The 16,427-nt window shown below is 44.8% G+C and overlaps 1 protein-coding gene across 1 annotated transcript in view; it reads left to right on the top strand.

The window, feature by feature from the left end:
• The window catches only part of cicb (capicua transcriptional repressor b), a gene marked incomplete at its 5' end in the record, with an annotated part of 57,998 nt that overhangs the window by 15,632 nt on the left and 25,939 nt on the right, over positions 1-16,427 (top strand). Inside the window, 4 exons of the mRNA XM_083661435.1 lie at positions 11,205-11,354; positions 11,517-11,691; positions 13,442-13,553; positions 13,666-13,848. Of these exons, the coding sequence (XP_083517561.1) occupies positions 11,205-11,354; positions 11,517-11,691; positions 13,442-13,553; positions 13,666-13,848 (620 nt within the window). The remainder of the gene's footprint in view (positions 1-11,204; positions 11,355-11,516; positions 11,692-13,441; positions 13,554-13,665; positions 13,849-16,427) is intronic.

The raw sequence follows: 16,427 nt of genomic DNA, 5'->3' as shown, positions 1-16,427 counted from the left end.
GCGCCGCAGGTCTCCATAACTGGGATAAACCCTCCCCTGCTCTACTCTGCTCTCCCATTGGAGGCGTTGCGGTTTCAGTGGCAGCCGGATGTCCGCTCCCCGCTTAAGAAGCTCTGTCATTGGCTCTGACCATGTCAATCAGAGCGGCTTCCGCTCCCTCCTCCCTGTGTGTTGCTGTAAACAGTGCCCTGCCGCCTCAGGGAAAACAACAACGCTAACTAGCTAGCAAGCTAACGGCAGAAACCTACACGCTAGCTCGTTGCTACACGCTGAAAACGGCAAGTTGGATTGTTTGAAACTATTTTCCAAGGACACTGCCGCTAAGGCCGCCCATCGCAATCCCACTATGGAGACCTGCGGCGCCAGACTCCTCGGACAGAAGAGAGAGGAGGCTGGCCAGCGAGACTACATCGTATGAGACCCTGCATTTCACATAAGTGCTGCATGATTGTAGCTGTGGTCACAATTATTAATCTCCGGTCGACAATTACACACAATTCTTTTATAACAGGGCTTAAAATTTTAATTAATTTATAATGCGTGGTCGCCGTGTCAGACACATTAGAGGGCGGACTGTTTTTTTGTCGTGACTAAATATCACGCATTCAAACCACTTCATACTCCCTGGCGTAATCCATATAAAAAACCCTCATGTTTTACCCGAAATGAAACGTCCAGGTTTTGTGTCAGTCGTTGGCTCTAGAATAGCCGGCTAACGTTACAGTGGCTAACCGGAGCTAACGTTAAATTGCGTGTGGGGTAAGTCCCTCTATAAACCATAATATCTGTGTCGTTTCACCTTTGATTGAAAAACGCTTCCACCTGATTAAAGAAAACGTGTGATTTTATGTAATACATAAAACGTCAGTCAACATCACATCATGTATTTTCTTTAATCAGGTGGAAACACACAGACAGATAGCCTAATGGTTTATAGTGGGACAGACTTCCCATGTCTGCCCATTCACTTCAATAGAACTCTCCCCAATGCCAAATTTGTTACAGCTTTGCCAGTACCATGACAGTAAGAAAGGCAGATGTAGTGAGCAAAGATGGGTGATTCAACTAATATTCCAGAGCTCTGACCTAACCAAATCTAACTGACATCACTATTGTGAACACAAAACAAAGAACTTCTGATATAATATGATGAGTGTTTTATTAAAGTATCACTCAATACAAAAAATAAAGCCTTTGATAGAATAGAACCAAAAGCCTATGGCTCCTATTCTGCAGATAAAACACAATGACAAAAAAGCCATAGTAATTTAGACTCAGGTGTGCATAAACTACAGGTTAAGAACTTCCTTTTTGAATTTGAAATTATTGCTTATCGGACATGAGAAGCAGATATTTGTCGGTTATAGTATCGGCTGAACCCCCCCCCCCCCCCTAAAGTCTATAGATCCCCCCCAAAATCTATAAATCCCCCCTATCTGAAGAACATAAGGGGGGAATCCCCCCCCCAGTATGCAAAGTGAATTGTATAATATAATGCAGTTAAGCATTTTCTCACACACAGCACACAATGTGCACCACCGATGATGAAAAACACATCGCGCGAACACACTTTTCTCTCTCTCGCAGTGTTTGTTTTGCACTCTGAGATCTGTTCCTCTGTCCTTCCTCCATCTCATTTTTGATTTTTCTGAAAAGTGTCACACGTTCATGTTGTTAACCCTTCGCTCCATCGCATTGCAGCAGTGGCTTTGCCACCCCTCCTTCTCCACTTCGCTCTCCTCATCTACCCGGATACGGATACCCGGGAATAACATCCCCCCCCCCCCCCCCCCCCTCCCCGCCCTCCTCCCCCTCGTCCTTTACGTAATGCTTAAAGCCCTGCACATCCTCCTCCCCGGCCATGGCAACAACCACATCTGGATGGCACACAGTCATCTTCGACAGCGCCACCGAAGCGCACGTGCAAAAACACTTATCACAAAAGTCACGTTCAAGATAATCCTATTTCACATATTGGAAAAGAAAAGCACACGTTGTGGAAATTCCCAGAATGCCCTCTTGTGCATTGGCACTCGTGAGTGTGAGGCGACTCCTAGGCTTCGACTGCATGCACACACAAAGTTAGTACAGCGATCGGATTTTTCTTCTTCAAGGTTTCAGTCGAGGGTTGGAAACACAACTTCCATTCATTGGTTCATAGGAGATCCCGGTTGTCCTGCTTTTTTGTGTTTCTCACATCCTAAAGTACAATTTGACTGGAGTTTTTTATTTTTCGTCGGAATTTCTCTCCTTTCCTTCATCCCACTCCCTGCCTCATCCTCCTCCTCTTCTCCTCTTCTCCTCTTCCAGAGTCTTTTCACTGTCTGGGTGCTGCCAGTCTGTCCATTTATTTATCTGCAGGCTAGTAGTGCCCCCAGCTGGCCAGACACATACATTACAATTGTAACCGTGCTGAGTCGCTATAGGAGGAGCTGGATCTCTGAACAGTGGAAGTTGGTGTTACGTAGATTCTCCTCATTCGTGGTTGGGGGGAGAGAGAACGCTGACCCCCTGCGTCTGTAACTACAGAGTAGGTTCAGGAAAACTGTGTTTGAACAGTTTTGTGGGTGGTGAGTTCTACAGTTTTCTGACATTAGTGGTCCAGTGGGTGTCGTCTTGTCAACCATTGATTTGTGAAAATATGCCTCTTTGAGTCGTCGCACATAGTTCAGTTTGATGCAGTCGTTGATAACGGTCACCGGCAAAACCAGGAAGCCACGAGCGACACGCGGACCTATCGCCCCAACATGGCTGTTGCCATGGTAACTGCAAAGAATTGGTGGGATGGAGTTATAATTGGACGGAGCAAATGGTGGGGGTGTGGGAGGGAGGGAGAGAGAGAGAGAGAGAGAGAGAGAGAGAGAGAGAGACAGAGAGAGTGAGAGAGAGAGAGAGAGAGAGAGAGAGAGAGACACACAGAGCACGGGGCGAAGAAGATGAATTTCACGGAGGAGAGAGATGGGATGGGAGGGTGGAGAGAGAGAGGGCGGTGCTCCTCCTAGAGAGCCAGCTTGGGTAAAGGGGAAGAAAAGTTTCTCTAGCTGTGGTGGTGGGGGGGGGGGGGGGGGGGGGGCGTGTGGTTGTTGACAGATGTGTGTGTTTGTGTGTGGTGGGGCAGTGTTGGGGGTAACTCATTACAAAAGTAACATATTACATGTAATATATTACTTTTAGCAGTAACTCAGTAATATAACTTCTTAAGCTGCGTTCACACCGACCTATTAAAGTTTTTCGCTGGCATCGAGTTTACATACAAAGTCAATGCAAACGAGCGATTGAGCGTATATTCGCCTGGGAGAAAAATCGCTGGGCGTCCGAGCGGCAGAGACAGAGCGATAGGGAGAAAATACGCTCGTCACTCGAGATGAAATATCCCAACTCGAGCGACAATACGCTGGCATCAGTCGCTCGCCACTCAACGCTGATTGGCTGCCGTGTGAGAGCGAGTCAAGGATCACACTGGCTTGGAACAAACCGCTGGTTTATTGTGTGGCAACAAACCACATTGACAGCCTGACAGCTGACATGAAGTGAAGTCTGTCCTACCGGTATGGAGCTCGCATTAGGAGCACGCTGATAGGCTTTAGCTTGTAAACAATGACGGTGGCTCGTAGTGGACAAATATCATGACATTGCGTAACGTTATAGCCCCCACATGTCCGTCATTTCGTGTGCCTGTTGATGAGCGATTTAAACAGAGCGACAGAGCGATTCCAAAGGGTTGACTTGAGCGACAGAGCGAAAAATAAATATCTCGGTGTGAACGCACCTTTATAGGATTTCAGTAATATTATACCAGTTACTTTGTCAAGTAACTCAAGTTACAAATTGAGTTACATTTGATTAAATCAAAGCGCATATTTAAAAACAGATACAATCATTTCCTAATCAAACTGTGTGTTTTTATGCAAACCCCCCCCCCCCCCCCCCCCCCACTATGACAATAACAAAGGAAAAGAATAACATTTAGAATTTTGGATTGTTTACACTGACTTCAAGGCGGTTGAAATTATTTTTCGGGATGGTTTCGGGGCGGCCATGTCACTCTGCTGCTGCTGTTGTTTTGATGAAAGTAATGCAAAAGTAGTGTAATAAGTAACGAGTTACTCTACACAGACAGTAATATTGTAAAGTAACTTATTACTTTCAAATGAAAGTAACTAGTAATATGTAGTATATTACATTTTGAAAATTAACTTGCCCAACACTGGTGGTGGGGGCAGACACATGCACATACATGCGCACATTCAAAACACGGTGTGTATGTACTTAACTTTACTTACTTTATTTGTTTATTTGGGAGGGACAAAGCATAATTAATGAACATGTTGAAACATGTAAAATGATACAAGTGTAAAAAAAATGCGGATTTAGCATGAGGCTAGTTTCCATCCGTAAGTGTAAGTGAAGTGCAGACAGCCAATGAAACGCGCTAAACACCTACACAGATAGGCAGCACACTGCCAATCCCAGACAGCATAGAGAGATAGTTTAGCTGGGGGGACGGGGGGGAGGGTCTCTCACATCCTGTTCCCCCCTCTCTCACTCTGTCTCTGGCTGTTTGACATTTGAAACCGTCTACAACAGGAATACTCAACTTGCTTTGCCCGGGGGCCACTTTCGTGAAATGATAGAAGGCCAGGGGCCAGTTAATAAACAATCAATATACATTTTTCTCTCCTCTGGTCGTTAAGGGCGCCTGTTCAGAGGGAGGGGAACTGGTTGGAATAGCGTGAACCTCCCACGTGCTATGTCCTACCGGTGAAGCTTCCTCTGTCAGGTGAAAAGAAGTGGCTGGCTAACTGCCCATGTCTCGGAGGAAGCATGGAGCCAGTTTTCGGCTCTCCCCAGATCGTCAGAGGGTGGAGTAGCAACCAGGATAAATAAATTAAATTAGCACTAATGGGGGATAAAAATGGGATAAAAATCGGGGGGAAAAAGATATATAAAAAATATACACATATATATATATATATATATATATATATATATATATATATATATATATACATTTTTCTGTAGCGGATTGTAGGTTTTTGAGGTGTCAGCCGGGAGTTTAGTCTGACAATGTTGTGCACACCGGATAGTTAGTTAGGTTAAGTACATACATAAGTGCCTGGGTAGCGAGCAGATGGCGGTATTTGACAATTTAGCAGCTAAATCATAGATTATTGAAAGATATTCCATATTCCAGAGTGAAATGCTATAACAGAAGTGGAGTATTGGCCAGAATGACATGAACATTTGGACACTTATTCAGCGGGTATCTTGCATGTTGCGTTCAGGTCGTTCAGGTGCACCGATTTTTTTTTCTTTTTTTGCAATTCCATCACGGGCCACAAAGGGGGTTGAGTATCACTGGTCTACAAGATGGCCAAAAACATGACATACTTTCACATGAATAATCTGACAGGCAGAAAGTAAAACTCGTTAATCTGCTCAGAATAATTGGTGCGGTGTTAGTTCATGATCTGGGGCTTGCACTGTTTACCCAGGGCTGTAATCCACCTCCACCCCTGCATCTCTCTCACCCTCTTCTCCTGTCACTCACTCCGCTCCGCCCCCTCCCTGTGGCTCCGCCCCCTCCCTGTGACCGTTTACCGGATTTACTTGTTTGAGAGCTCGGGGCAGTTAAGGCTTCACCCCCCCTCTCTCTCTCTCTCTCTTTTTCAGTCATAATTCCTATTAATTTTCTTTCTGTAACACCCTAGACTTAAAGCGGTATGTCACTCCACATATCTGCAAGACACAAGATCCTTAATGCCAACAGACTGGGGAAAAACAGTCCAGGCAAATTGAATAGGTGCTTATCGTGCGTTCCTTTATCGCAAAAATAACTGGGATGTGGAGGCTAAATGACGTCACATCCGTTTTGTTAGCGTTCCATTTGCAGAAAACTTGAGCTGGGAAGTTCACTGTTCACTGGTTAGATTCACTCGCTAGCCATTGTTAGCAATAACAGTTTATAACAAGGCATTTCACGGCATTTTGAGCATACAAACACTGCAGCCTCATGTCCACACAGATAGAAGTTAGGCAGTGCTGTGTGTACATCTGATTTAGTGAGACACAAACAAAACAGACGTGCTAAACAACATTTACTACGATTATAACTACTGTTGTTGCGCGGCGCGGCCATCTTGGATTTTTGAGGTCGGGGCTGCCGAGGCTCCTACGAGTTTGGAATGGGAAATACCAGCTCTGATGGCATCACCTCCCAGCTCATGACCTTTGAAGTCATAAGATGACCAGTTCCCAGTTATAAAGGAATGCACGATTAGGCACGTTACAAAGAAGCTGTTTCAGGTGTTACAAGATGCCCCCCCCCCCCCACCATTGCATTCTTGTATAGATACACATCCAAAACCAGAGTGCTGACTTGTCTGATTTTAACCCATTGATACCTGATGCAGCATTTGTGTGTGTATCCCTCATTTGTGTGTGTATCCCTTTAAGACCGCGAACCGCGTTCAGTTTGCGGTCTTAAAGGGATACACACACAAATGCTGCATCAGGTATCAATAGAGATGTGGAGTTTTTTCTTTCTTTTACTAGAGAAGATGTGCCAGTGGCTCTCTGGAACTTTTGATTGGTCAGTTCCCCCAAAAGCTCCTGACTGGCTGTTAAGTGGCAATTAAGCCCTTCCAAGTAGGTGTGTCTGATTGACAGATGAGCTGCAACTGGACGTCTTCTTGACTCATACGGTCAATATGATCAGACCATTAAACACACAACTCTTCTTTTATGTCCGCATAGTCGTGTTACAACGCAACCATTTCAGGTGTCTGTGTGTGTGCTGTGTAGGTGTTCCTCTTGACGGGCTTTTGTGTGATCATGTGATCATCCGACTCCCCCGTCTGCCCCCCCCCACACCCTTTCTGCCTTAAGAGAAGTTCTGTTTTCACAAGTTGTTTTCTCTCCTCCCTCCCTCCCTCCCTCCCTCCCTCTCCTGCAGAAAATGACTGTCTATTTTTACCCTCTGGTCCTCTCTGGTTCTTATCCCGTTCCACCCATTTTCCCTCTCTTTCACACCACCCCTCCTCTCCTGGTTTCAATTCTCTTCTGTGTGTGTGTGTGTGTGTGTGTGTGTGTGTGTGTGTGTGTGTGTGTGTGTGTGTGTGTGTGTGTGTGTGTGTGTGTGTGTGTGTGTGGCATCAGAACATTTAAAATTCTGTCTGGAGGAGGCACATTTGCATGATGGAGAGATGGAAAACTGTTCTGGATTGAAAAGGTCTTTTTATGGCGGAAAATGACCTCACTTTGCCTCCCCACTGGTGGCCTGGTGTTCCTAAAAGCAAAAATGTACGCTGTCACCAAAGGGGAAGAGTTTACAATCCTTTTAGCTTACACGGCTGACTTGTGACATGGCCAGCAGCTTAGTATATCCATTCAGATCTTCCCAAAAACAACGCCTGAATTAAAGTAAATGGCAGAAATACCCTGCTTACTCATCATGACCCATACAGACTGTAAAACAGCATTCTAGATTGCACAAGGGAAATGACTCAAATCCTCACAACGTTGTCGTGGCCACAAAGGTAGCTGACGAGCGCCCCCCTCGCATTTGATGGTCTTTATGGGTACTGCATCTGGAACTTGGGCATTTGTAGGGGGCGGGATCTTGTCCCAACTTGTGTTAAGCCATTGGTTGGCCTACATCCGAGTGTCGGCGTTTGATTCGTGCGTTCACTAATCAGTCCAGGTTTACTACGAACCGTATGCCAATGATATTCTGTCTAGGGTGGGTTTACTTTAGGAACTTGCGATTGCATACTTTGAGGCCATTCATTGAACATCAGTCAGAATGTATATGCGGAGTCAGTAGAACGCCATGGTCCGTTTTATTATTGCTATTGTATATTTAGGATGAAGTCCATTTCTTTTGGTGCGCTCAGCCGCTGGCAGTAAAAGCCGTGTGAAATTTGCATATGACTGGCATTCCAGTGCACCATCTAACCAATCAGCGTTCGTGGCGGTCGGATGACAGGTGGTCGCTTTAGCCAATGGCGGAGTGTAAATCCACTGAAAGGGGCGGGACACGGGTTTGGGCGAGGTTGACAGTCAGGGCGAGGAGGAGGAGGAGGAGGAGGAGGGGTGGGGGGCAAACAGCCTAGTTTACAACAAGAGGAAGAGAGAGAGAGAGAGAGGGAGGGAAAGAGAAAGAAAGAAGGACCAAGGCTTAGCGAGAGAGAGAGAAAAAACACACAAGGGCGTAAAGTCGGGCTGGGTGCTGAGAAGAAGAAGATGTGAGGCGAGGACTTCTTTTCCACCAAAACAACATAACGTAACACGTTACGAGCATTCACCACCGAGCTGGACGGTGGTGCGCGCGCCGTTGTCGGGGGGACGTCCGCCCCGCACGAGAGAAGTGGCTATAAGCTAACCTGCTGCTGCAGACGGACCTTACCAAAGCCTGGAACCTATACTGTATGTTTTGTTTAACGTTAAAGCGGTCCGAGTCCTGTATTTGAGCATCTCCGCAACTGGTTCGCTGCCCCCGGAACAGAGAGGAACATACAAAGCGCCAAGTGTGATCAGATCATCCTCCTTCTCCTCCTCGCTGACTGGACTCCTCATCGTTGTCGCTTTATTGCTGGGCTCAATGTATTGTAGTCCATCAGTTAGCTAGGTAGCTAACGTGAGGTTGGGGCTAACTAAATTGGCCAGGTAGTGATAGGAGCTGGTGAGTTAGTGAGTGCTTAAAAAGATCAGCTAGCTGCTAAGACAGGACGATAGCCTGTCTTAATTGTCTCTGTAAGATTACAATTGATAGAATTGATTGATAGAAGTTAGTGATGAATGCGCCAGATTCATAGCCCAACATCTGGCTTTTTGACTCCCCTGCGTTGTAAACAGGAGTGCACTTGGTTATCCTGGATGTTGTTGGCAGGTGAAATTGCCATCTCAAGACAGGTGTTTATGGCAATTTGGGAGTTAAGATATTGCGAAACACAAAGTTGACTTTATTTGGTTTACGTTTCTGATATGGCAAACTGTTCTTGTGCAGAATTATTTTAGCAGCCCAATTCGTGTGAACACGCCTTTGTGTTGTTGAGACATGAGAACAATTGTTTCTTTTGCCTCTTTCTGTTTCTGTGCGGCGGGTGGTGCCCGACGACCAGGGGCGTTCCCGAGGGGTTGGTCTCATTTGGAGCGGTGCACTTGAGGCTCCCAGTTGTTGCAAGGAGGCGGCTAAATTAGCAAACTCTGCAATGATAAACGTCAGTAGTGTGTTAGTAAATAGTGTGACGTTACATTCGTATAGTGTGCAAAAATCACCACACCGCTTTCCAAGTGGAAGTATCAAGTATCTTAACCATGTACCATGATAGCCCCAATTTGCTTGTTGCGATGCTGGTTATAGCCTGATCGACATGGTGGCCCGCTTGCGATAACTTTAAATCTTAGATACTAGATCGGACTCGGGGCTACTTAAGTTGCCGACTCCACCAAACCACAGCTGTATTGTAGTGTAGAGAAGAGAGAGAGGTTTGACATGACCCAGAAAGACTGCGTAGATCCCGGACGGGTGTTTTAATCCAGGCCGCGGATGAGCTTCAAGGCCTCGTTAACCCGTTCAGCACCAGACTGCTGTAATGTAAACAAACAGAGTAGACGGGGGCATCAGGGGTAATTAGACCAAAGGGAGGAGAGCCTTGCCTCTGATCGTAATCTTCCTCTCGATGGCTCGTCTATGCGCGGGTACATTTTTACAAAATATAAATTAAGTTTCGGATTTTGTTGCAAATCCCTTGTAGTACATTTTGTCCACACGGATGTTTGGTTGTTCACTGCGCGTTATCAGATTGCGGCATTCTGCGATGAGGATAGGTGGGACTACTTGGAACGACATAATATTATACTCAAATCGGAATAAAAAAGACCTCTACGCCACAAGCTAAAAACATCGCGGATGATGCAGTGATTATTAGTGTTGAAGGATGAGTGGAACCTGTAGGGAGGAGACGGATACAGACACCATTGAGCACTTTGTCTTTTCATCATCTGTGGAGTTAATGCCATCTCTCTCAGATCGAGATTTTTGATTAAGGATGTTTTGTCACGTGGATTTCTGTCAATCGTTGTAAAGAAAAAGGAGAGGACGCAATCTTTTTTTTTGCGGGGAAACAAGGATTTTATTCAACCATGTATTCATCAGAAAATCCCCAATATCTGCGCCAAGGATTAAGCATGTTTGGTCAGTTCATGTCACTTTATACTCTTTGTATGTATGAGATTGCACTATCGTTTCTGCAGCACCTGATCAACTGTAAATAACGTCTCATTCGTCATTTCTAATGTTTAGTTCAGTTGTAGGCAGTCTTAAATTAACACACTGTTTAATATACTTTAAATGGGCGGGGGTGTTATAGTTATGAAAACTTTCAGTAATGGAAATGTATATTAACCCTGTTTGGAAAACCAAATAAACGTAGTATGGGTTGTGTATAGCCTCTTACCCGCTCAAAGTTCTGACAATGCCAGCTTCCTGACTCATCCAGCCTGTTATGGGGAGCAAATGGGCTTTTGTGCCGCTGCTTTCTGAGTGACTCACCAGTCTGACTCACTAGTTTGACTCACTAGTTAATTGCATTCACCTGGCATCCCAGGTGTAAATCGGCCCCTGATTCCATGGCTAGAATAAAAACATGCAGAGCGCTAAATCTACTGTAAATAGTAGTCTCATCTTAGTCTTAGTCTTAGTAGTCTAATCTTAGTACAGTGGTTCTCAAACCTGGTTCTCAGGACCCACTGGTTTTCTACTCTACTGTTACATCATCACACAGCCGTCTTGGGTAGGGAAATAACAGGTGATTGTAATAATCAACAGGTGGTTATAATCAAATGACAGCCACAGCCATGACCTGTCTATATTGTAAGATACCATATTGGTAGGAAATGCATGACATCATGGGATATGAATTGAATTACATTCACCTGGTTTCCACCCTAATAGACAGGAGTATATTGTGACATCTTTCAAGAGTGATTAGAGTTGGAGTAGAACTATGTTTCTGTTGGCAGGGTTGAATTTGGAGCTCTTCCTAAATAAGGAAATATCATCTTGATTATCTGATGATGTAAGAGGAAGGCCTGGTTCTTCTGATTTGATTTCTGGATATAGAGCATCATATAATGAAGTAATTGGCCATTAGATAGCACTTGCTGTTGATGATAAAATGTACTGTCGTTCCTCTCTGCAGTGTGGACCAATGTGGAGCCCCGGTCGGTTCCAGTGTTCCCCTGGCATTCGTTGGTTCCTTTCCTGGCACCCACCCAATCGGATGCTTCTTCTCAGCCAGGAGAGGGCCAGCAACCAATCAACCATCCCCAAGCTGCCAGTCTGAAGACAGGTACTGAATATATTTTTTTAGTGTGGTTGGACTGAATGGTTGTAGAAAATGTGTTATCTCCACTTAACTCTATTTGTAATTTTTGAAATATACCATTTTATTTTGATTTAAATATTTGCTCCGCTCCACTTTAATCAAGTATCTCCTCGTACCCCCACCCAGAGTGTCAGGGGGTGACAGCGTTGCCACAGGAGCCTTTGGAGGTACCTCCCACTATGGAGAGGGTACCCCCGTGTCGGCCTCCCACCTCATCTGATGAGCCACCCCCGGAGAAGGAGAAGGGAGACGCAGAGAGAGAGAGGCCTGACAGTGAGACAGAGAGTGACGTGGATGACCCGTAAGTGCAATGTTACTGTTGTTGTTAATGGTGATGTGTGTGAACCTGTAAGAGGCTGGGTGTACACACATAAGCAGTAGCATTGCTTATACTATATACCAGGGGTGCCCAATACGTCGATCGCGATCGACCGGTCGATCGCGAAGGTAGTGTGGTCGATCGCATGGCATTGAGGGGGGATTTTTTTTTTTTTTTTTTTTTACTGTTTTTCCACTGTTTCCACTGTTTTTCCACTGTTCCACTGTTTTCCACTGTATACTCAGTGTATATATATATAAAAATAAATATGTTTGGTAGATCACTTTGACTTGGTCATTTTAAAAGTAGCTCCCAAGCTGAAAAAGTGTGGGCACCCCTGCTATATACAGTACCATTAAGTGGGGGGGGGGGGGGGGGGGGGGGAGGGGTGTTTGCATGTGTGTCTGAAAGAGGTTATGTATGAGTCCAAGTAGGGATGTTCGATATTGGCTTTTTTACCGATATCCGATAATGTCCAACTCTTAATTTTCGATACCGATATCAACCGATACCGATATAAGCATTTGATTATAACCACCTGTTAATTATTACAATCACCTGTTATTTCCCTACCAAGACGGCTGTGTGATGATGTTTTTTTTCACCAAAATGTTGCCAAACAAATATTGATTTCTAAAAAACTATACATCACATCACTTATATATTATTTTGACATTTTTAGTGAGAGCAGAAGTAGCTGAAGAGTTTAATATATAATACGCATGTTGTGTTACAGTTGTAAGTGTTATTATCGGCATGAAAACCGATACCGATATTTTCCGATATGAATTTTGTATGCTAATATCGGCCGATAATATCGGTAGGCCGATAATATCGGACATCCCTAAGTCCAAGTCGTCCTTCACATAAATTCCCACATAATACCCACACATACAGTACAGTACAGTACATGAGTGATATTTTTTGTATCCTTGTGCTAATTTGGGCAGAGCAGTTCAGTGCCAGAACAAAGCAGATGGGAACAAAAGCATTCTATCTCTGGGCTTTATCACTATATGAAAGGCAGTGGCCAGGCTGTCAGCCATTGAAATGGATGAGCTATATATCTGCTGAATCTGCTGATGTATCTCATGGCAGATTAACTACCGTACTTGTGCTCTGTTTCTATATCTGATAGACTGGCAGTTCTCAGCTAAATAATCCTCAATAAGACCTAGAGAGGTTTTAAACATTACAGAGGGAAAGAGACAGGGATACTCAACTTGCTTTGCCCGGGGGCCACTTTCGTGAAATGATAGAAGGCCAGGTGCCAGTTAATAAACAAACAATATACATTTTTCTGTAGCGGATTGTAGGTGTCAGATGGAGTTTAGTCTGACAATGTTGTGCACACCGGATAGTTAGTTAGGTTAAGTACATACATAAGTGCCTGGGTAGTGAGCAGACGGCGGTATTTGACAATTTAGCAGCTAAATCATAGATTATTGAAAGATATTCCATATTCCAGACTGAAATGCTATAACAGAAGTGTGAGTATTGGCCAGAATGACATGAACATTTGGACACTTATTCAGCGGGTATCTTGCATGTTGCGTTCAGGTGCACTGTAATTTGGCCGCACAGCGGGCGCTGCCAGTTGAGTATCACTGGACTAGAGTTTATGTGTAGGCCCACATGCCTTGCGACACCCCCCCCCCCCCGCAAAATGAAATATTATTTTCATAATAAAGATGATCAATAGAGGATTGCTTTTTTATTTGTCTCCTCCCAGCTTCCTCCCAGGAGTCTTACCTGACCCGCCCATCTCTACATCACCAGTGAAGAGACGCACTCAGTCCCTAAGTGCGCTGCCCAAAGACGGGGACAAGAACAGCCCTGGCAAGGTAGTCTGTCCACCGTCTGCCTCCACCACTAGCACCTCAATGTTCCCATTCTCCCTTTTGAACTGAAATGTGTGGCCTAATATTTCTCACTATTTCTCGCTCACTCGCTCAGAGAGAGAAGGACCACATCCGGCGGCCAATGAATGCATTCATGATCTTCAGTAAGCGCCATCGGGCGTTGGTGCACCAGCGGCACCCGAACCAGGACAACCGGACAGTCAGCAAGATCCTGGGGGAGTGGTGGTACGCCCTGGGACCTAAGGAGAAGCAGAAGTACCACGACTTGGCCTTCCAGGTACCACGGATGCATGTGAACACACACAACAAATATTAATAACAATAGGTTGAAAAGAAGCAGCCGGTGACTGCGCATCATGTGTCGGAGGAAGCATGTGCTAGTCTACAACTCTCCCCAGATCGGCAGAGGGGGTGGAGCAACGACGGGGACAGCAGGGGGAATTGGCCACGTACTAATTGGGGAGAAAATGGATGAAAAAATACGACAGTACTTGATAAAAAACCCCAACTCAAAATAATAATGGTTTTATATATTGTGCTTTTTCTTAAATGTGTATACTGATTTATTTTTATTCAATGGGTCATGCACTTGACAGTGCCCAGCCCTCATGGGCTTACAAGACACACAAAGTATACATTATACAGTGCAACATACGCCAACGCCGCAGTAATAAAACTAAATCACAACATAACATAACATACACCACAGCAGCAAAGGAAAAAAAAATGATTACCGTAAATTCCGGACTATAAGACGCACCGGTGTATAAGCCGCGGGACCAAAATTGACTATTTTTTTCTTCTATAAGCCGCACCGGTCTATAAGCCGCGGGTGTTTTGATGTTTAATTACCATATGAAAGGGTTCGTGCACAGAGAGGAATGTCGGGAAAGAGATGGCTGTTTGGGGAAGCTCCCATTTATTAACATTTCAACAAAACAAAACAAAAGTCAGGTCACTAATCCCCAGACAAAATCACACAACAATAGGCTATATGTGCAGCAAACCTGTAACCAGAGAAGTCAAGTCACTAATGCTCGTCTTCCTCTTCTTCCTGCGTACTGAAACCACCAAAGTCCTCATCTTCAGTGTCGGAAACGAACAGGTTCAGGGTGGCTTCGTCAACCACTCTCCTCTCTCCTTCATTGTCACTCAAAACCAACGAACTCCTCTTCATCTATAGCTGTGTTTCCATTACAGTTTTTCGCAAAAGAATTGCGATATTTCTACAACTTCGACAATGTACAATTGCGACTTGTAGGCGTTTCCATTGAAGTTGCGTTTGAGTGATTCCCCGTTGCAGCAGCTGCCACAGTGATTACGCACGGGGATCTGCCCCATATCCCGTCCCCTGCATGCTCAAATCCAACCAATGGTCAATGGAAATCCCAACATGAAGTTACAATGCATATAAACGAGCCTGATTATCAATTCAAAAGAAAATGAGTCGCAAAATGTTGCTGGCTGCGTGAATGCAGTCAGCGCGACAGGCAGAGGAAAAAAGGTAGCCTAATAGACTACAACTGGTCCGATTTAGAGATGGAGGGGGGAAAAGGCTGATTTGGTTCTATAATTGCACCTGAAACGTGTGCAATGTATTAGCCTACTCACAGTCACTGTATTCACTTCAGACAGCACCACCGCACCAGTGTGTGCTTTTCATCCTCTCATCTCGCCGCTGTGCCAAATGCGCGCACACAGGCAGCCTGCTGTCACCATGGACCGATTTCTGCCATTAAACATTATCTAATTTGCCCGGCTACGCTTTTGCACAACACTCGTCTTTCTGCTAGGTAGCGTTGCTTCAAAGTTTTCCACTTGCTGCGGAGGTTTTGACACGGCTATCGAACCTTACTTACCAAACTTATTTTCCGCTCCTTTTCCAAGGGATAATATGGGTCACATGACGTGCAAATGCGAAAAATGTGTTTCCATTACACTTTTGCGATAAACTGCTATATCGACACGTCTGAAAAACCACCTCATGATCATCTACTGCTCGTTCTCATGCTGTCGAGAACGAGCAAAGCTTTTTTTTGGTGAAAGAATCCTCCAGGGCGCTTCTTGTTAACAGTCCGAGTGAGTGGCAGGTCGAACGTCAAAGGCACTTCATCCATATTTATGATCTGCTCCGGTTCGATGGAATATTCCTTGATCTTCCTTTGTGTGAATTCGCCGAAGTTTGTGATTTTCTCCTGGTAGTCGGGGGAGGGAGTTGATGGGCTTGTGGCCGTTTGCTTACCGTAATTACCATATGTAAGTGGTCACGCACAGAGGGGATTGTCGGGAAAGAGATGGCTGTTTGAGGAAGCTCCCATTTACCGTATTACCGTAACATTTCAACAAAACAACATAACACAACACCACCGTTGTTTATTTTTACAGTGCACACAGTGTCCGCGGTGTGGTGAAAAGAGGGCAAGAGAGGAAATTAAAACAGAAGTGGATTTATAGTTAGAAAGAGTGCTAAAAAAGAGAGATTTTTTTTTTTTTTTTTTTTTTTTTCTGAAAAAATCCATAGATAAGACGCACCGTTATATAAGCCGCAGGGGCCAAAAAACGGGAAAAAAGCCGCGGCTTATAGTCCGGAATTTACGGTACATCATTTTCTGAACAGAACATTCTGCCTTAGCTCCCATGCCTGGGAAATAAAGTTTCCAATAAAGAAAGTGCCTTTCTTAAAACACAACTCAAGTTTTTCATAATGGTCCATCTAAAAAAAATCATCATAAATAGAGGACATGTATATGTTTTTGAAATAATAGGAGACTGGATTCTATGCCTGTCTACATAATGCTCCTTCACCATCTACTACTGTACCTTTTGACAAACAGCTTCTTCCTTGTCCCTGTCCCC

The sequence above is a fragment of the Poromitra crassiceps genome, assembly GCF_964638095.1.
Source record: "Poromitra crassiceps genome assembly, chromosome: 26".
Lineage (NCBI taxonomy): Eukaryota > Metazoa > Chordata > Actinopteri > Beryciformes > Melamphaidae > Poromitra > Poromitra crassiceps.
Note: the sequence above shows the minus strand (reverse complement) of the source record. Positions and strands in the feature narration are given on the sequence as shown.